We start from the raw sequence: 22,016 nt of genomic DNA, 5'->3' as shown, positions 1-22,016 counted from the left end.
GCTAGAACACAGTCATGAGACAACATCATTCTGCGTGTATGTTTCTGAAGCACCACATGATAGGCCCATTGAGTATGGGGGATGTCATGATGAAAATATCATCCTGCTGGCTCATAAGCTTTGAGTGCCGGAGACAGCTGGGTCACAGGCTTGGAGGAGGTGGACGAGGGTCACAATTTTGTGTGGCAGGGACAGCGGTGGGCCGGTCTGAACGGTTGGTTTCAGTGTATGGAGGATACAAGGAGTGTGTAAGAGGAGGAGGATGGATGGTGCATGTTTGGTATGCAGGGGAGTGCGGGTACAGTGTCTGTGCATATGGCGTGTTACTTTATAGGGGTCAGGGTGCTTCTCTAAATATGTGTGAGCAGAAGAGAGAGAAGGCAGTTATTGTGTAGGGTGCATGTTTGTTTGTTTTTTGTTGGATTAGTGTGACGACATGCATCATTTGCTTCTGAGCTGAACAGTTTGTCTTTGTGCACCTACACATCTGGATGTCTTCACGTGGCAATAAAATGTTACATGTCATCCCGGTGTCACAGCATGTTGTTTTTTCATAGATAAAGCGTTGTCTGCTTTGCATCCTCTACAAGAGGACCTTATTGTTTCCTGCTAACAGGCGGCCTGAGCACACGCATTCTGTAAACATTCGCTCCCTCTTTGTCTCACTTGTCCGATACATTCATGTGGATGGTAAAATGTTTCATTGTACACTGAGTCAGTGGCAAAAGCAGGTGCCTGCACTGCCACATGATACGCAATACATGCTCGTAATCTCTTCTGTTTGCTTTCATAGGTGACCTAAGAAATATTAATATGCTTCAGGCAATAGGTTAGCCTTTCACACAAACATAACAGTTGTATTTTAAAGACCTAAACATCCATCATTTACAGCAAAGCAGTGGTGTAGTAGTGAGTCTATGATTGCCTTAAATGCACACAATGTGTTTGTATCTCCATGTAATCATGTTCCCTCAAAGTGTTTTTCAAGTTTGGAGGACGTTTCTGGAAGATGCATGCTGGATGCACACACGTTGACCTTAAACTTGGCTCTGATACAAGTTACACATGATATGGTGCATGTGATCTATCTCTGCTGACTAAGGTCTCTGAAGTCACACATAAGGGGATGCATCTGAAATATAATATCAACATGTGAGGTGTTACCTACTTAAGACTATGATATGAGATGTTTGTTGGGTTTGCAGACCCAATGGTGACCTTTTCATCAGAATTCCATTGCAACAGTTGGCATTACACATGTGAAAGACGCAGCACGGCCGTGATTCTGAGGTGATCCAATAATAAATAAACTGTCACCTGACTAATTCTAGGTAAACCCACAATGTTATATTGTTATCTTGAAGTTATGGTATTTCATGATACATGATATGGGAAACCTTTCAGAAAATTCTGACAAGTGTGCAATTTATGATGTTATAGTTGTGTAAATGAAATTGTGTATCAAGTGTTACCAAAAAGGAAGTGTATAATCTGTGTATGTAATAATTTGTACGCAAATATTATGACATATGTAAATGCTATATTCCGTTTAAGACTATAACAGCACAAGCCGTACAATAAATGACTGTGTTATTGCTCCATCTACCGGTCAAATCTATATACTACGATAAGAGCTACAATTATTGTAATTTTACGATAATTCAATATACTTGTAAGTAAGTATGTATTAATCTAAGATATATAGTGCAATACAATATTATATCTGGCGAAAACACCTTGCCTTTTGCAAGGTTTATTTTGTTTTCCTGTACCTGAACAAACCTGTGTCTCATTGGTTCAGATTTGTTCTTCTGCCAATCAGAACGCACGTTGCTCTCTGGTCCATTAAAGAGCACACAGCTGTTTACAACATGCACCAGGAGATAAAATTGTTGTACGACAATGACGTTGGAAACTAAGTACGTAATATTGACCTACAACAACTAACAGTACTGTAGTGTCTTAAGTTTTATATCGGAAATGTAGCTAGTAGTAGCCAAGATGTGTGGATTAAGATTGAAGTTAGCTAAACACAGATAGAGCGTTGATAGCCCTACGCAGGTGCATAATTGTTAGCTGGTCGTCATAACCGGGTTGAATATTGACTGTGGTTGTGTGTACGGACCTTTTATGTGATGATAATAGTACAGTTTTCAAAGGAGTTAAAATAATCCGCAGGCTACCGAAATGTATGAAACGAAATGAATGCGACGTGTCTTGTGAGCAGCTAGCAATGGTGCAAGGACAGGCAGCGTCATCAAGACAGGTGAGGCAAATGTACTTAAATTTACCACCAGGGTGTATCAGCTTTAGAATTATCTGGCTAATGCATCATGTTTAGTGTAACCGGGCTCAACATGTTTAAAATACTTCAAGTAGCGATGTGTTTTGAAAATGTACCCCATTGTAGGCCTTTGTCGCAAATTTGGAATTATTCGCTTTTAGCACGCAAATAAAAGTATTTAGGTATTTGTATACATTTTGCCTTGCTGCTTCTTGCACCTGAAAGCAATTAGTTTGATAATTGAAGTGCATCATATTTTAAGAGTTGTCCCACGTAAAGAAAAATTGGAGTCCTGGTAGGCCTGACATCTTTATTATCCTACATAAAAATACACCTCCTCCATACAAAGTTTTGCTAATTATTTTGATCCCAGTCATGCTTTTTATTTGATTTCTTTTTTTAATGTTGACTGTGCTGGTGTTTGATATGTTTGGAAGGTACTGTAAAACCCTTTGATCAACAGCATGTTTCATACAGCATTAAGCCATGGCTCATGATGACAAAAGCAACATATGATGATGTTGTTGCTCATGGACTCCCAACTCCCACTAAGTTCAAGTCGTCTTTGTAGAATGATGTATAAAGAGGCTCATAGGATATTTAAATGTTTGATCTCGTTCAACAGAAATCGAGGTATGTTTCCATCTTCATTTAAGGCATGCCTTGGCTTCTACACTGACTGTTAAAATGGTAAGTTGAACAAACTAGTTACTTTTTTCAGTTTTTGTATGTATGACATCTAGATATTGACATCTAGATATAGACTAGAACAGGGGTTTTTAAAGTGTGGCACACTCGTTGTGCACAAAACTAGGGCTGTCAAATGATTAAAGATTGTAATCAGATTAATCAGTTTTAAAATTATCATGATTAATCACCATTAGCAACTATGTCTGAAATATGCCCATTTTTACTGTATTTAATTAACAAAGATAAATGACAGGACAGGATTATTTCTATTGTTGTGTATCAACAGCTCCAAATGAGCTGAATACAGTATGTCAATCAAGCTAAAAGATACCACACAAGTCTAGAAATCGAGTTGTCGTAACACAAGTCTCTTTAATACTAGTAGAACTTTTGAATTACACTTTAAATTGTTTTATGAGCAATGAGGTGTTGCGTTCAAAGACATCACGTGATTTAAGGTAAATTTACTTGTTTCAGTGTATTTTCCAGCATACTTAAATGTAGCAAATTGTACATCTGAATTAAGAGTTACGAAGTGAGTGATAATATCTACTTGATAAGAATATCTACTTTATGTTTTTCTTTATCTTCCTTTTTATTTACACACACACACACGCATTCACGCGCGCGCGTTATAAAGCCGTTTTTGTGATATTTGGAGTGTCCCTGAATGCATGTCGCATTCTTGCAATGAGAATGAGGAAGTGTTGTTCCCAGCATGAACGGACATGTCGATGATATGACTTAAATGCTTTAATGATATGACTCCTGCTGACATTAATGCCCTGATTGATGCCCACTCACAACTGCTGACTGATGAAGACCTGGCAGAGATGAGGAAGCCACCAAGCGAGGATGAGGAAGAAGAGGACACAAGTGTTGATAAAGACGAGGAGGATGGACTAACACTTGATCGCTTGGCAAACATGGTGAGAATGGCCAATGAACTTCAGTGAGCTGCACAAGAATGGGACCCACTGATGTTTCGTTCATTACAGTTCTCAAATATAATTGAAGGGGGCATGTTTGTTAATAACAATATTCTGGCCCAGAAGAAAAAAAGAGTGCCAGAAACTACCCGTAACTATGATCTTCACTCGGAAAAAGACACCTGCGCCAAGGGCTTCAGCAAAAAAAAGACGCTTCAGCAGAGCAGGACCAGGACGAAGCCGAAGATGCACGGCCAGGGGAACTGTAAAATGCGCGAGTCACTATTAATTATTTATATGTCCAACCTCGTAGATTGATCATTAAAATTAAATTTCTTATTTGTAAAAGCTATCATATTTTTCTTTTTATCTGAAAACGTTTATACCCGGCCCTGGATTAAGTGGAAGAAAATGGTTGGCGTGACGTTTATAAATTTATTTCTCAAATGTTTTGGCCTAAAACAGGTTTTGATCTTTGGTTTCATTCTGTAATGCAGTAGTGTACTTCTTTTTTGTCTTTTACTCTACATAGGCTTGAACTTTTGAGTGTTTAAACAACAGAAATTTGAGAAAATGTTAATGCCTGTCTGAGAAAAGTGTATAAAGTGTGTGGTGAGGGGTTTTACACTCTTAAAACATATATAATAAACGAAAAAACATACTATAAATGAAAAAAACAAATAATAAACAAACATTCTGTCGAGAAAAAAACATGCACTGTAAAAGAAAAAAAACATAATATAATAACATAATAAATGTCAAAACATATCCAGTACATGAAAAAACATTCTGTGAAAACGAGAAAAAATATAAAGAACGAAAAAACACATATAAAGAACAAAAAAAACCCAACTTTTACTACACGGATTTTACTTAACACAGGTAATTTTTGGAAACCTAACCCCGGCGTTAAACGAAGGAACACTGTATATATAATCTTGTCCTGTCATTTTAATTTTCATAAAGTACAGTAAAAATTGTCAATTTCACAAACACTTGCAAATGGTGATCAATTAGGATTAATTAATTTGAAAACATGACTAAACAGTGTGACAAAGCATTTTAACATCTATTATTAGAACTTTATGCTCTTTTTACCCTACCCCATTGTTGCTGTTGTTTTTGTATTTGTTTATTTTAATCTCTAGAACGTGCCAATAAAAAATTAGTTGTAGGCAGGAAATGGCCCCCGGATCGTTCGGACACACCTGGTATATATAGTTGGAAAAACCAAAGAAGTTCAGTTTGTACAGTGTAAAGTGTGAATTATTAGACTGAACAGGGTATTTATGACTAGGGATCTGTTTTTTAAATAGTTAGAATGGCTTACATCTGGTTGGATGCACCTCTTATTGTTGAGACTGAATCAATACCGCCTCTGTGGTTGCAACCATGTAGTGCATTCCATTTTAGCTCAGTTGTGACAAGACACCATTGACCGTCAGTTCCACACAATCATCATAGTTGGTCATCAATTAATTGCTTATTATGTCCATCCCCAGTTAAGATTGCTTTAGTTTTTGTACAGTACTGTGAATGACTTTTCAGTTTTTTAATTGACATCTGTGTTATTTATGCATTTATTAGGTGTGACAACTGTTACAGACCTTCCATAAGAGAACTGGATACACACTTCACATAAAATGGAACAAACTCCTCACTTGGACATCTCAGAATTTGGTGATAGTGGTCACATACAGAAAGAAGATGATGACCATGGTATTTCTTCTGACATTCCTAATTACACAGATGATGACCACATTGCTCATGCTAGTAGCAAAAGTTGGGAGACTTTACCCTGTCAGCACTACAAGCAGTGTTTAACCAGCCAACAAGACTTGGAACGACACACGCCTATCCACGATTTGGTGAAGAATGTGCCACACGGATACGAAAGCAAGAAGAGCAAAATTTCCAGTGGTTCAGATTTAGATCAACAACAGCATGAAAATGTGAAGCCTTCAGGTTCAGTAAGCTTAGTCACCCAACTTGAAAGCAGTAATACTTCTGGGTTGTTGGCTGAATGTAACATGCCTCCACCGGCTGCAGAACAAAAGAATTCACTTCAAGAGGAAAATCTGCAACAGGTGTTCATTGCAACGTCAACGCATGGAGCCGAAATTGATGAGGAGAATAAAGGGGAATGCACTGGACAGTACATGCTAGATGTTTCCAGCAGTATCTCAGAAAACCTCAGCTTTTACTTTGATGGGAAAATAGTGTCAACGAGCACAGTCAGTGGCTGTGAAACAGCTGACGCTCATTCTGTATGTTCAAATTTGGTTGGACTAGATGCCCACATTCTAGATCCCTCCCAATTCAACTTGCGGTTAAATATTGATTCAATTATGGGCAACCAAGAGTTGCAGGGTCTAGCACCATCCAAGAGAAGAACTGCAACGCCGCCTCTGTTACCCCAAATTCAAACAGAACTGGAGTCCGAGGCGGTAGTGTCATCATCCTCATCACTTGTGATGTCATTAATGGAGAATTTACTTCCTCAAAATACTGAATCGACAGTTGCTCACCCTAAAAAAACAGCAGTGTTTCTTTCCCCAAAGTTGAAGCAGCTACTCGAGATGCAGGACAACCTCAATCCTGCACTTGTCCACCTTCCAGATGGCCAAACACCTTGTTCCCCTGTGTCTCCTGTTGCAGCAGGGAAGTATAAAAGGAGGACTGTATCGCCACAAAGTTCTCCTCAGCACAAACTACCATCTGATGAGGAAACAGCAATGCCAGATACAGATGGCAGTGATGCTGATACTTCATGGCAGACCCAGCTCAGCTTTGTGAATGAACAGGCAAATACATCACAAATTGTTGAGGAACCACAAGTGATTCCCATTTTAACAGAGAGCTGGCCTCCTGTGACTGTTGACAACTGTAGTCAGCAGCCACTGGATCTGTCCAATACAATGAAAAGAAATGAACATGAGGCTTCAACTGATGCTGCATTAGATTTAAGTTTGCAAAAACGGACCCTTAATGAATCAGAACTGACGTCAAATTTACATGTACGATCAGAGGGAGATTCAAACTTGTGGATAGAGGGTGACTGTGTGAGTGAAGAGCAAAACTTAAACTTTGGAAACCCTGAGACTCCTCTAGTGACAGACTTCACCATTGTCACTGGTCCAAGTATGGTGGACTCTGTTGCAGAGGGACTTGTTTATGGACTTGGTCTCCCTCCCTGTTCTCTGAATTCTGCACCTGCCACCCTTACACCTCTTGGTTTCCCATCAGCTTCCCCATGCACAATAGCATTTGGACCCCCAACTACACATGCAGTTCTACCTACTGCTTCTTCATTAATCACAGTTCTGGCACCCCCATTACCTATTCCTAGCCCCTCAAGTCAACCAATCCAAGTGCTGGCTCCAAATATATCACCTGAGCCCCTGGTACTAGGCACAGAAAATTCAGTTAATTCTGCACAGTGTGACTTAACGTCTGCGCTTGCAGCTACAAACACTGAAGACCTTCCTGCACTTTCACAAACACTTGACCACTCTCTTAATCTACCTGGTCATATGTTTCTCACTGATCAAATTGCCTTCAAACCTCCTATAAATGAAGGCAATCCAGTGTCAGAGGTGGCTTTCACACCTACTGCAACATTAAACGATCCCCTCATCAACTCGTACAATATCACAAGCAACACTGTGCTGATAGAATGCACAATATCCCTTGAAACCCCAGTGAATGTCCCTTCAGCTGTTACCATGCAAGAAAACACGGAAACGCCAGGATCCACACACATGCTTGTTAATCACATAGAACAGCAACACATAGTTTCATTGCCCAACACTGCAACTGTGGACCCCACCATTATAATGTCCTCCATTGAAGAGTCTGTATCAGTGTCCGCCACCACCTCAGTGATACCGGATTGTCCTTCAGAGCCTGATTCAAATCCTGACACAGAACAAGTCCTTGAAGCGGAGCCTCCAAATGCAAAAGAAGAGGAATGTGCTGACGTCACTGATTCAGCAGTGGAAACCTTGGCTAACGCCTCAATCCATGATGAGAAGATGGAAGAGGTAGACCTGCCATGCAACACACCAAGTGATGCAGAGCAGCAGACTTTCACCAAGAACTTCATCTGCAATGTGTGCGACCAATTGTTCCACTCAATGAAAGAACTTGGTCATCACGTTGGCGACCATGCTGACGAATGGCCCTATAAATGTGAGTTCTGCGTTCTGCTCTTTGACAAGCCCTCAGCTTTGCTAGACCATCGATCAAGCCTGCACGGCGTTGACAAGACTTACGTTTGCAGTGCATGTACTAAAGATTTTGTCTACCTTTGCAATCTGAAACAGCATCAGGAAGAATTGCATCCTGCTCAGCAGTGTTCATTCACTGAAGAAGAAAAGGGAAAAATAAGACCTCAGAATTACAACTATACAAAAGCTGTCACAGAGCCTCCAGTCTCTCATGGGGCTGAGGAACCCAACAAACGGGTCAAAAAGGAAGAGAATGAAGTCGATCTGGCTGCTGAAGAATTATTTACAACAATTAAAATCATGGCCTCAGAAGGTGGAAAGCTGAAAGGGCCTGATGTTCGTCTTGGCATTAATCAGCATTATCCCAGCTTTAAGCCGCCGCCCTTTCCTTACCATAATAGGTCACCTGCTGGCTCACTGGCCTCAGCCACAAACTTCACCACCCACAACATCCCACAAACCTTCAGTACAGCTATTCGGTGTACAAAGTGTGGTAAAAGCTTTGATAATATGCCAGAGCTGCACAAACATATCCTGGCCTGTGCAAACGCCAGTGATAAGAGGCGATACACACCCAAAAAGAATCCCATCCCTCTCCACCACTTTGCAAAAAGCCAAAATGGAGTACTGTCCATAACTAATTCAGCAAATGAATTTAATGCTTCAAACGGAGCCAGCCAGTCCAACAGGTCCCCCACAGAGCCATCAGCCAAAGTGAAGTTGAAATTTCTGAACAAAAAGAGAAAGCTAGTCCAAAGGGTCATGCCTCAGAGGAACAAGTCCTCGTCCTCTTCACTCGTGCATGATGATGTATTTATTTGCCCTCACTGCAGCAGGGAGTTCACAATGCGCCGCAGCCGAACCAAACACATGGCCGTCTGTCCCAAAAAACCCAAAGAAGTGCGAGCAAGAAAAGACGGGGGGATGTCTGTAACTAAGGAAAATGATGGCCGATTTCATAGAGTGGTCTCCCATGTTGAGCAACAGCAAGACGCGTCATCTCATCGTATGACGAGACTCCAGACATCAGGGCCACCTAAAAGGCCTGTCATCCCCCCGGCACCAACAAGCTTCTCGAACAAGAGGATGAAATTTGCCGTAACAGACACACCAGTGCCCAAAAATGAGATGTCCACTTTGAACGAACTCCCCATTGTTCGCTCTTTTAACCCTCCTCTGCGGCAGTACACGCGAGTGCATCATGGTGTCAAAGGAATCCCTGTTAAAATAACCTTAGTGAAACAACAAACCAACCTGCAGAGGGACGATTCGCCTTCTACTGTGAGCCGAGAGGAAGCAACTATTGATGGCAGCTCTGACCAAAGTGCTACAGCTTGAAGACCTTTCTGCAGGACTGTCAGGTAATCCACATCCCTTTTGATGTAGATTTATTAATTGTTTATGGCAAAATAACAGTGGGCCCATTTTTACTGTGCTTGGTCTTATCCTTCCCTCCTCTGTCCCTTGCTGCTCATCAGTATCACTGTGCTGCACTCATTGGTAGTTCAGCATCTTTACATTAAATGATAGTACACTGCATTACTGCAATTTTCCTGACTTTGTTGCTTATGTAAATTCTGTGCAGGTTTATGGTTATTAATATGTACTCGTGCATGAGCAAGCATATCGGTATAGTTCTATTATGCTATGCGGCATTATCATTAGGGATGATGGTATCATTCTATATTGGCATAAAAATTAAATATCTGTTCATATGTTTTAGTTTGGTCTGCTAATAATTATATTGGTGTACGAGTAATGACGTCATGCTCCACACAACAACAAGCTTTCTAGCTTAGTATGTCTGTGGTCTGGAATTAATTTCTGGAATCCAAGTTTTTGCCTTTAGATTGTACGTATGCAATTTGCAGTGCTTGTAAAGCACTGCAAATTTTGAACATCCCTGTCAGCAGTGTAGTGCATAAACAGTGACTTTTCTGTGGCGTTATACCAAAAACTCAGAACACAAAACATGTTTTAATCATGCCCAATGGTTCACAAACAAACTCAGTGTGGTTTGCAGATACATATCATTCACAAACTAATGCATTTTGTTTTGCTTATAAGAACCGTACCTATCAAACGGATGCATCCTGCTTCAGAAACAATTACAGCATGATTTACACATACAGTAGAAAGTATAAAGTATTTCTTCAATTACAAAAAATATCTTTCAAGTACAAACTAAAATCTTTCAAGTACAAAAAGAAATAATCCAAGTACAAAAACAGAACAACCTTCAAGTACTAAAAAATAATTATACAACTATGAAAAACTGTCAAGCCTTGCAGATCCACGCACAAAATTGCCTGTAATTCGCACTCAACAGCAAGTGGAGCAGTTGATTAAATTTAAGGCCGCCAGGATGAGTTTTTTCCTTCAAACTTTATTCAAGTCCTACAACGGACTGCCATAAAGTTAGAAATGCCTTCACAGATTCGAACTTCCGGGATCAATAACTCTCAAGCGAATGCTTGTTAGACAGAAAACAATACCTCTTTCCAACAGTGGTAACACAGAAAACGAGCTACAACCTATTTTTCTATCAAAACGAGCAATCCTCTGTGCAGTATGACGTACATTGAGCTCTATGAGCAGCCGGCAGCAAGACCAGAGCGCAAGGACCATCTACAAATGTCTTTACGGAAAAAACAAAACGATCATTCAATATTTTCACTTCGGTGAAGTGTAGTGCCACCTCCTGGTTATACTACAAGACTTAGTTTGGGAAAATGTGCTTTTAAATGTAATAATTTTTTTTTTTAATCATTGCATGGTATTCCCAATAAAAAAAATCCCCCAAAGTTTGGAAACTAATTGCTGTGTAGCTATTATTTTTCTTCTCTACAGCTATTATTTTTTTTAACCTTAGATTTAACTAATTTGTACACACCCGGAAGTAAGAAACTCAAAGTTGGATTAGACAAACTGTACCTGTAGGTTTGTAGAAAGAGACGTTTATTTTTTTCAAACAAAACTAGAGTTTGAAGTCCTTATCCAGCCACTCTACGCTGTCAGACCTAGAAAGCTAACAGGGCTAACGTCCATAAATCAGAAGCGAAGATTGTGTTCTTATTTCCATCTATCAGTGTATACAGGAGGAGGGTTGCAATCATGTCGTATTTTGCTGGCAAACATAGCATCCGAAAAATAGAGGCGGTGCTTTGAAGTACAAACCGTGGCTCTGAAATGGTTTACTACCCAACAAAAGCTGGTATGTTCAACCATGGTACCGCTTTAATATACGGACCATTTTATAATGTAAGGACATTTTACAATTTTACTCACCCAAATCGCACACACTCTATGCTGGAAAAATAAGTAGAAAAGGTAAAAAACGGAATTCTAAAAAATTTTACGGAAAAACTGGAATTTGAAAATACAACTGATTTCATGGGGCCCTAAGGAATTTGTTTAAAAAAAAAAAAACATCATAGATTTTAAATCACACCACAAATTGATCTATAACCATGTCAAATGATTAGGCCTATTCTAAAAGTATTTTACATGCCTATTTTTTTTTCCATTTTTATCTTTTATTGGATGGACTTTTATAAGGTTGATCATGCTGTGTAAGAAATAAATTCAGCAATACTTTGGTTGCATTATTTTCTAATGCTTTGAAGAGCTATTTTCATAACCATATTCAATTCTACAAATGTATTTGTAACAAAGCTTATTTTATATATACAGTATACAGTTTTATATATATATATATATATATATATATATATATATATATATATATATATATATATATATATATATATATATATATATATATATATACATACAGTTACTTTTCCTCGCCTGCTCCATCTACACCAAAACGGCAAAACTCGCCACAAATCTCAGCCATGATTGACTTCCTTATAAACAATTGAATCAGGCGACATACCAAACGGCGCTTCGGACGTCATTGATCACGTGACTCTGGCCAAACAAATCAAGCATCGGCACAGTGCATCAGAACAACTGTGTTGTTTTTTTGACGCATACGCCGGAGCTTCCGAAGGATCATCACGAGCAGCGCCTTTAGGGATGTGACGTATCGAACACCATTACAGTAAATAAATCATTTGTCAACAACTTCTGTCTTTTTTTTAGGCCGAGGCGCACCCTTGCTGCTTCTTCACCATGTTACAGCTCAAGTCCATTATACTGTACAAGAAATGACTGAAACTGATGACTAAAAAAATGTAAAAAAAAAAAAAAAAAAAAACAGGACACAACTGAAGTACTTCTGCAACTGGATGTGAGTATCTTAAGACTCTTGTAGTTTGGAACTGGCACAGTCCTCCAAATTTGTCAACTTTCGTCAACAGCCTGTATTTGCACTTTGAAGTTAATCTTGACTGCTGCGTGTTGTTGAGGAAATGGGAGGCACTGAAGCTAAAAGGCTTCGCTCATTTCTCGCTTGGGTTACTCGATGAGGATGGCAGGTGGCAATCACTGTCAGCATGGATTTGCACTACTTTTTCCTTATCGCTCATATGTTGCCTTTTTGGGTTTAAATTCTTTACTGCATGCTGTGTGCTCATACTACTGTGTTCGTTTGGGTAGACAATATTGTGGCACTCGGGCCTTAACCAATGAATATGACACTGCTCGGACAGAGTGGAATTAAGCTTCTAATAGAATCATTGAACAGAGCACAATAGTATAAAAAGCTACCCTTCAAAGTTGTGTTGGCTTCACTGAAAGAAGTGATGAATGTGAATGTATTGTTTGGCAGGGTTAATGTTAGTTTACACAAAACAAAATTAGCTTATCTGAGGCCTCTTATATATTTGTATAAAGAGTAGATCTATTCGTGTGTCATTAAAAGTGTATGACATCATTACTTGTGGCCGCAAAATCAAGGCTAAACCAATTTTTCCTTATAGATTATTTAATTTAAATTAGTGGATTACCCAAATTTGTTGTTGGCAGAAGTGATAATTACCGTTTTTTCCGGACTATAAGTCGCACTTTGGCTGGTCCTTGTTCTTGTACTCGACCGACTTGTATACGTTTTTTTTTTTTTTTCCCCTACACTGACCGCTGCGAGAGGGCGCTGTAGGCTTGTGTGCCATTGTTAGGTAGTGTATGTGTAATGTTGTTACACTTCAATGCCCCTGGATGGAACTAATGTTAGGCATGTGGAGTATTGTCCGTTGTATGGCGGAGTTGTCAGTTGTGCTGTTGCTATGCTAGAGACAAGATGTTGCCACCCGCTCTGAAATAAAGCCACCCAAACAAGAGAAAAGTTTCTCTTTTTAAAATTTACAATGTAAACATCAACTTATGAAGACAACTGAGGGGCTATCCACACAGAAACATTTTCAGGTCAAAACGGCCAAGTATTTTATCGTTTCAGCTTGGGTATGAGGTATGAGTACTTGAACAAAGTGCTGCCAGGAGAGGCTTGTCAACAGCGCAGTTAAGTCTCCACGCCCAGGTGGGTGCCAAGGCGATGAATATACTTTGTGGGTTGTTTTAATATACCACCTATTCACGTTAGGTTAACAGACGCCTATTTAGCCCGTTTTTCTCCATTTGATTGTTATTACTATAACTTTGCTTGTCTGTTCTTGGTCTCTGATTTTATATAACAGATACACCCCCCAAAAATGCGACGTATAGTTCAGTTTTTTTCCTCTTCATTTTGCATTTTTGGCTGGTGTGACTTATAGTCCAGAGTGACTTATAGTCCAGAGTATTCGGTAGTTGAAAAGGAATATGCGTATAGTTACTTGTGGAGCTGATAGGTCACAGAAATGTGCAAAAAACAGCTGCTAACCTATCATGTAATGTCTGTGTCTGTGTCTAAAATCATGTTTTTTAAATGTATTTATCAACAGTATAATTACAAGCACTTCATCCAAGCAGTCTGTGTAATATTTTGTTCATTATGGACATGTGAATCCCAGAATGCAAATGTAAGCTTAATTTAGGGGTAATGCTGGATATATGAAAATGACTGTTGACGGTTATAACTGTGTGTAACTATGAAATGCATTGTGTCTATATATTCATAAGCTCCTCGTTTATACAGGGTACCCAATATAATTATATCTGTATCAAGTTGATTTTTACTTTGGGCAAACTTTTAAATTTTTTGCCTTTTTGCTGTAACTCTCCCACAGACTGCAGTATGTTGGATGTACAGGGTGTTTTGGGGAAACTGTTATTTAACTGAACGTTTGTGTAGCATTTCAAGCTGAAAGTCCTGTATATTTATTAATAATTTAAAGCCATGTAATGATTCTGAATAAATCCTCTGTTTGATTTGCACAGTTTTTTTCCCCCCAAGAGTGTGGTAAAAATCAAAGCAGAATGTTAGTTATTTACGTGTAATTTCTGGATAACTGGTAGTGAGTTACAAAGAAAAATCAACACTTTGCAAGTTAGCACTTAAGAATAAAATGTCCTGTTAGGAGTTCACTTAACACACGCCATAACCATTGCAGCTGATGATTAAATCAAAACATTTAGGATTTCGCAACACCACGGCAAGCTCTCTTGCCATCCTCCAATATGTTCTTTTTGGAAAACGGACTTGCACAGTATCCTTTTAAACATTTTTTTCAGCCATTCAACTGTCGTGCTTGCAGAACCTACAGATTGTCAAGTTAAAAACTGTTGTATAAAGAATGTTTACATTACCTTTCAACAGTTTTCTACCAGTATGTATTCCTTACAGTTGTTCAAAGTAATTCTGAAATCTAAAAAAGCACCTGAAACGGTGAGCACCAGACCCATCCACCATTTACAGTTCCAGAAACTTGCACGGTCTTCTCTGTTGACTGCAAGATCAGCCTATTCCAAGGCTGAGATACCTGCAGACACAATCTACCATGAAAGTGTTTGGCAGTGGAACTGCAGTGCAAGAGTTCATCCAAGCCCATCCTCTCAACGGTGGGGCCACTGCCATATCTGTCATCTGGGAAGATATTAAGTGGAGGACAAACTAGGTACCACCTCACCAAGACCCACTGAAAGCAGTGAGAGATTGGAGAAATTGCGAGTGAATCAGTGCCGGAGACACACTTTCTCTATGGAAACTGCTACTGTCATTGTATGCCGCATCCCGGCCCTCTGGTCCAAGTTAGAATTATTTAAGCACAGGACTGACTGGAAAGCTGAGGTGTGCCCAGTTGAGACCCAGTTGCAAGGGCTATGAGCAAGTTCTACAGCTCCACATAAAGGGTTAGAGAACTGGTTTTTCCTGCTACTGAGAAGAAAGTCGTTTGGGCAACCAGTTAACCGGCTAAGGACACACAAACACAAAACACACACACAGGTGAGCCTGGCTCCAGTTAGAAAAGAAAGATCTTTGTAATATGTACCTTGTACAGCGAAATTTGTCTCTGCATTTAAAGTCCTCCTCTTCAGGCGCAGCAGGCAACTATTGTGCATCGCCTGGGGACCAGATTGGGGTTGTAAGGTCCGTGTCTTGGTCAGTGAAGTATCCATGAGTGGGCAACTCTGATGGTAATGTGGGTTAAGTGTCTTGTGTAAAGACACAACAGACGGGAACCAGTCTTTTGAAGTGAACTAGCCGGCAGTCATTACATTAGTATGCAATTAGGGACGACATGCAGCAGAGTTGAGTAAAATGAGCAGCAGGAAAATAAAGCAGAAGCACTTTGTGTTTCTGAATGACAATTTTGAAGGCTAGCAAAATTACCTGGATGCTGTTTTGTCTTTTTAGTTTTGAACATTTTCATGTATATTTTGTGGTGTATCCCAGCTGACTTCGGCTGAGAGGTAGGATACAACCTGTACAGTCAGCGTGGATAGGCTCCAGCATACCCACGTGACCCTAAAGAGTATTAAGCAGCACAGAAAGTGAATGAATTTTGTTATGATTTGTTAATGTATGGTTTCACTGTCTATAAGTTTGAAATTTACAGATCATACATTATATTGGACCTTTTTTGCCTAAGATGGGTCCTTGCTTTGGTATTTTATAATAAAAAAATAGCCATCTATTCCATATTGAGCAATTAAATAGCCATATAAATTATTGCTAGGGCAGTCGAAAATAGCATGTTAACGGTGGTAAAGAATTTATTTAATTTGGTAAAAAAAAAAATGTGTAACACATAGGCATCATGGCAAGCTATGGCTGTCATGACGGCAGATGGCGGCACAGTGTCTCTCCCCACAGTCGCACACAGTCTGATGCTCATAACTTTATTCAGGCCTGAACACAACAGCATATACACTTCTCAAAAAAATTTGAGGAACACTTCGAAAACACATCAGATCTAAACTGGGGAGAAAATGATCTTGAATATCTTTCCTGATAATAAGTGGGTGATGTATTAGTAACAAAATGATGCCACATAATTTGATAGAAATAAAAATAATCACCCTATAGAGGAAATCAAAGACACCCCAAAAATGAACGTGAAAAAATGATGCAGCACACTGGTCCATTTTGCTAAAATGTCATTGTAGCAACTCAAAATGATTCTCAGTAGTTTGTGTGGCCCCCACGTGCTTGTACGCATGCCCGACAACGTCGGGGCATGCTCCTAATGAGACTAAGGATGGTGTCTGGGGGATCTCCTCCCAGATCTGAACCAGGGCATCACTGCGGTACCTGGACGCATGAAGGAGATTCCAGCAGACAGGTAGTTACTCCAGGAGAGCTGGACAGGGCCGTAGAAGGTCCTTCAACCCTCAGCAGGATCGGAATCTGCTCCTTTGTGCAAGGAGGAACAGGATGAGCACTGCCAGAGCCCTACAAAATGACCTCCAGCAGGCCACTGGTGTGAATGTTTATGACCAAACAATCAGAAACAGGCTCCATGAGGGTGGCCTGAGGGCCCGACGTCCTGTAGTGGGCCCTGTGCTCACTGCCCAGCACCGTAGAGCTCGATTGGCATTTGCCATAGACCACCAGAATTGGCAACTACACCACTGGTGCCCTGTGCTCTTCACTGATGAGAGCAAGTTCAACCTGAGCACATGCGACAGACGTGAAAGGGTCTGGAGATGCCGTGGAGAACGTTATGCTGCCTGCAACATCATTCAGCATGACCGGTTTGGTGGTGGGTCAGTGATGGTCTGGTGAGGCATATCCCTGGAAGGACGCACAGACCTCTACAGGTTAGATAACGGCACCCTGACTGCTATTAGGTATCGGGATGAAATCCTTGGACCCATTGTCAGAACCTACGCTGGTGCAGTGGGACCTGGGTTCCTCCTGGTCCACGACAATGCCCGACCTCATGTGGCTAGTGTATGCAGGTAGTTCCTGGAGGATGAAGGAATTGATACCATTGACTGGCCCCCACGTTCACCTGACCTAAACCCAATAGAACACCTCTGGGACATTATGTTTAGGTCCATCCGGCGCCGCCAGGTTGCTCCTCAGACTGTCCAGGAGCTCATGGATGCCCTGGTCCAGATCTGGGAGGAGATCCCCCAGACACCATCCGTAGTGTCATTAGGAGCATGCCCCGACGTTGTCAGGCATGCGTACAAGCACGTGGGGGCCACACAAACTACTGAGAATCATTTTGAGTTGCTACAATGACATTTTAGCAAAATGGACCAGTCTGCTGCATTATTTTTTCACTTTCATTTTTGGGGTGTCTTTGATTTCCCCCCTCTATAGGGTGATCATTTTCATTTCTATCAAATGATGTGGCATCATTTTGTTACTAATACATCACCCACTTATTATCAGGAAAGATATTCAAGATCATTTTTCCCCCAGTTTAGATCTGATGTGTTTTTGAAGTGTTCCTCTAATTTTTTTGAGCAGTATATGTATCCCCAACTCCAAACACGTCTCTAGTCCATTCGTCATTGCAATGACACTTGCTCATTGTCACTAAACAGACCACGAGATGCATTCACGGACATGCCGAACAATACACCGTCTTTATTTTGCATGTATGTGTTCTAAATAAACAGTTTTTTTTTTCCTGTTTACCCAGTGTGGGTGCGGGGTGTACAGCATTGTGCAATGTGAGTTTATTTTGTGGCTTGAAATATTGCGATATTTGGCCTGCAATACAATTCTGTTTTGAAAGGGACGGTGTGATTTTTTTTTCACATCTTATGAATGTTGTATTGACTTGGATTGAATGAAATGAATTGAAACGTGAAAGCAAGCGTAATACAATAAATGGCTGACTGGACAGACAACACGTTAATGTGATGAGAAAATGTTTTATTTATTGAAACAGTGCAATTGTAGCTTACAAGCCTTTGAAAAGAGTAGAAATAAAGTGCACTATAATGAAAGAAGTGTAGCAAAAAGTATCAATTGGCCTGTTATGAACAGGTTATTTTACCGCTTTTATAGCTTCACACTGAACAAGGTAGCCAGTCTAGCTATCAGGTAAGTCAGTGTAAACTATTATGACATCCGTATTTTGTTACAAGTATAAGTAAACAGGATGACAGGATGTGGAACACAGTGCTCTTATTTAGAAAACCAGAAGTGTGTTGTGTGGAGAGTCTGTAAACCAGGGGTCTCAAAAATTTAACTGGGGGCCACTGGAGGTAGAGTCTGGGTGAGGCTAGGCCGCATCAAGTATTGGGAGTAGGGCTGGGAATCTCAGGGTACCTCACGATATGATACAGTTCACAATACATGGCTCATGATAAAGATAATATCTTGATATATTGTGATGCAAAAAAGTAAATGGTGACACAATAATCATAGTTGTACTTTACTGCATTCAGCTGGGATGGGCTCAAGCTTACCCGTAACAGTCTGATTCACGCCGTCAAGGTATACCTAACGAATATAAAAAAAAGTAGGGTGATATGACCTCAAATAAAAATGATAAATTGGGTGGTTTTATCTCGATAATGATAAATGCACCTATTCCGCCTATAAAGCCTTCTGGAAAAAAACCTCCAAAAAGCGCCAACAACGCTCCATTTACATAGCTTTGGGTGGTTACGACAGTTTTCATACTGACTTTGCATTTTGTGTTATTTTGCTCAGCATCTTTGTGGAACCTAAATAAATCTCCCTGGGACTGCGGTCCACAAATATGAATGTATCGTACATACCCTGGCATACTACATCGTGTACACACATGTACTAAGCTACACATACAGCCACATGACATGACTGACATCACCTCTCATGCAATTACACCACTAATGGCCACTTATCACACTGCACAAGACGAACAGCGTTGATATCAGCTCAACCTTCCACAACCATGTCAGGTGATATATTCTAATACCATTTAAAAAAATATAGTGACTCATTTTTTTAACAATTCTATTCAATTCCAGACATTCCATTGTCATGTTATGTGTATGTATGTGTGCCATGTTGGCTTTAGAAACTGGATAACTATCATCAAAATGACCATTTACACAATGAAAAGAGAATTTCACATGTTCTTGTAGCCATGTGACCATCTATTAGTGACATCAAATAAAGCATGGAATCCTTAAAATCTGCTACCAACAGCAAACTAATCATGGTTCCCTATAGAGACGCTTTTATGGTATTTTTATTATCTTGTTCTTTATTTGTGAATTGTCAATTTGGCATAATTGGACATGATGTACATGTTTGTTTTTTTAAAAGGCTTTAAAAATCCATATATTTAAGTATTTGTGTATCATTTGGAGCAGCGTTAAAATGAATACAAACAGAAAAAGAAGTATTTTTAGCGCATGGTTGGGAAATCACTATAGCACGTCACAGAGAGCAGTCATCTTTCCAGCAGTGCTCCAGTATCCAACTGATAACATAGCTAGTTAACTACGTCCGCGAGTGCAGCTTGTACGGCTGAGATGTCATGGCGGTCAACGCCAGTTGCCGATGTGAACCACGAAAAGACTTGTAGTTGTACATACAGATGTGCCAAAATGTTACTCTGATTCACTTTGTATTGACTTATTTCAGGAGCAAAATGCAAATGAAAGGTTTGAAAGACGTAGTCGCACATGTGCTGCCTTTTTATTTTTTCTACTCGCACAGTCTATTTCTAGGCGCATAAGCGAGTGAAATGCTGGCACTGTACAGCCACTTCTTCATTTGACCCGTCAGCCGTTCCCTCATCGTCTGTTTCCCTTCTTGTTCAGGCTGGATGGGTGGAGTCACGTGACTACACAGGCTGTACCTCGTCTTAAAGGGGAATGAACATGGTGTACCAGCACACACAGTCAAAATGGACAAAAGACTTTTTTCTTTTTTATTAAAACACCGACTCTATAGACATGGGCACAATGGCGTCGGTTATCGTAGTAAATTTTGGTAAGGGTAAATTTTCGGTTTATCGCCCAGGCCTAATACAAACATGTATCAATACGTGTTTAAAATCAATTTTAAAAAATTAAGCTTTCCCATAATGCATTTTTTTGAGGAAAGCATTTCTTTGTCGGACAAGCAGAATAGAAAATGGACGGATGGCGCTGCAATGCTGCCTCTGTCCACCAGAGGAGCCCAGAGCCCAGAGGGAGGCTGACGTCATTGCAGCGCCCAAATGAATGCGTTTCTCAGACGCAATGCAATGAATTATGGGAAAACTCAAGAGTACTTTTTGTATTAGTACATGTTTGTATATTTGTCAGGTATAGCTTTTAGGTGTTAAGTTGCTGTGTTGAGTTTAGTTTTATTTGTAAGATGACACCTTAAGGCAGACGGTTATATTGAGTAATGCCCCCCTGCGATTTCCAGAGGTTTGACAAGCTCGTCGTGAGGGCACTGATAGATTGTGATTGGCTCCTGCCAAAGAAAGAGTTTTAAATGATTAATAGTATTTCTGAAGTAAAGAAGATGTCACAAGATTAGAATTTAGCCATAAATTTGCCACACCGCTGTATAAGCCGCAGGTTTCCAAGTTTAAGAAAAATGTAAATGACTTACACACCGGAATTTACGGTATATTGCTTCTTTCACACGTCTTTCAAACCAGCGGTCGATCCTATTCAGAATTGGACATCTCAAATGAATATCCCTTCTTTTTCAGAAGAAAATCAACTGCTGACCTCTGGAAGTTCAAAATGACAAAAACCTCTCTGAGGATGTGGAAAAAAAAAAATTTTTGCTCTTCACCAAGATGTTCTTGGCCTGGTGCAACTTTTACTGTAGAAAGAGCCTCTTTCCACTAAATAAAAATAGTCTGGAGCCGCAAAACAAAACACAGCTTATAAACTTTAAAAGAAAATGTTAAATATCTTAATTTCACCTGTCTATAACAATACAACAAACAAGTGCAGTGTGCATGTGTAATCTATGCTAACTAGTTGGGTTGAGTTTTTGGAGTGGCCTATTCAAAGTCCTGACCTGAATGCTATTAAGATGCTGTGGCATGACCTTAAAAAGGCTGTTCATGCTGGAAAACCCTCCAATGTGGCTGAATTACAACAATTTTGCAAAGATGAGTGGGCCAAAATTCCTCCACAGCGTTGTAAGAGACTCATTGCAAGTTATCACAAATGCTTGATTACAGTTGTTGCTGCTAAGGGTGGCCCAACCAGTTATTAGGTTTAGGCTGCAATCACTTTTTCACACAGGGCCATGTAGGTTTGGATTTTTTTTTCTCCCATAATAACAAAAAGTTTCATTTAAAAACTGCATTTTGTGCATTTAGGTCAGGATTTGACAAGGCCACTCCAAAGTCTTCATTTTGTTTTTCTTCAGCCATTCAGAGGTGGACTTGCTGGTGTGTTTTGGATCATTGTCCTGCTGCAGAACCCAAGTTGGTTTCAGTTTGAGGTCCCGAACAGATTCAGGATTTTTTGGTAGACAGCAGAATTCATGGTTCAGAATTCATTGATTCATCACAGCAAGTCTTCCAGGTCCTGAAGCAGCAAAACAGCCCCAGACCATCACACGAGGTTTGGATTTTTTCCTCCCTTAATAATAACTTGCATTTAAAAACTGCATTTTGTGTTTGTGTTGTC

General features: G+C 40.0%; 1 protein-coding gene across 5 annotated transcripts; it reads left to right on the top strand.

Annotated features, from left to right (window-relative positions):
• The first annotated feature begins 1,822 nt into the window (after nt 1-1,822).
• prdm2a (PR domain containing 2, with ZNF domain a) lies at nt 1,823-16,412 on the top strand. Of its 5 annotated transcripts, none has more exons than XM_054792279.1 (5): nt 1,836-1,919; nt 2,910-2,974; nt 3,797-3,903; nt 5,491-9,493; nt 12,240-16,412. In XM_054792279.1, exon 4 carries the CDS (start codon nt 5,547-5,549, stop codon nt 9,468-9,470), a length of 3,924 nt encoding a protein of 1,307 aa, XP_054648254.1. In that variant the 5' UTR covers nt 1,836-1,919; nt 2,910-2,974; nt 3,797-3,903; nt 5,491-5,546; the 3' UTR covers nt 9,471-9,493; nt 12,240-16,412. The 5 variants fall into 5 exon arrangements, with proteins under 5 accessions (XP_054648227.1, XP_054648254.1, XP_054648237.1 ...); XM_054792262.1 differs by lacking the exon at nt 3,797-3,903 and adding an exon at nt 2,179-2,266 and having other exon boundaries at nt 1,843-1,919; XM_054792271.1 differs by lacking the exon at nt 1,836-1,919 and adding an exon at nt 1,926-2,266.
• The last annotated feature ends 5,604 nt before the right edge of the window (nt 16,413-22,016 follow it).

This window comes from Dunckerocampus dactyliophorus, chromosome 1, assembly GCF_027744805.1.
Source record: "Dunckerocampus dactyliophorus isolate RoL2022-P2 chromosome 1, RoL_Ddac_1.1, whole genome shotgun sequence".
Lineage (NCBI taxonomy): Eukaryota > Metazoa > Chordata > Actinopteri > Syngnathiformes > Syngnathidae > Dunckerocampus > Dunckerocampus dactyliophorus.
The sequence above is the reverse complement of the archived record's forward strand: the minus strand, read 5'-3'. Positions and strand labels throughout refer to the sequence as shown.

Excerpts from the sequence above, each read along its gene's own strand:
- prdm2a (XM_054792252.1), top strand. The coding sequence starts at position 5,547 with ATGGAACAAACTCCTCACTTGGACATCTCAGAATTTGGTGATAGTGGT.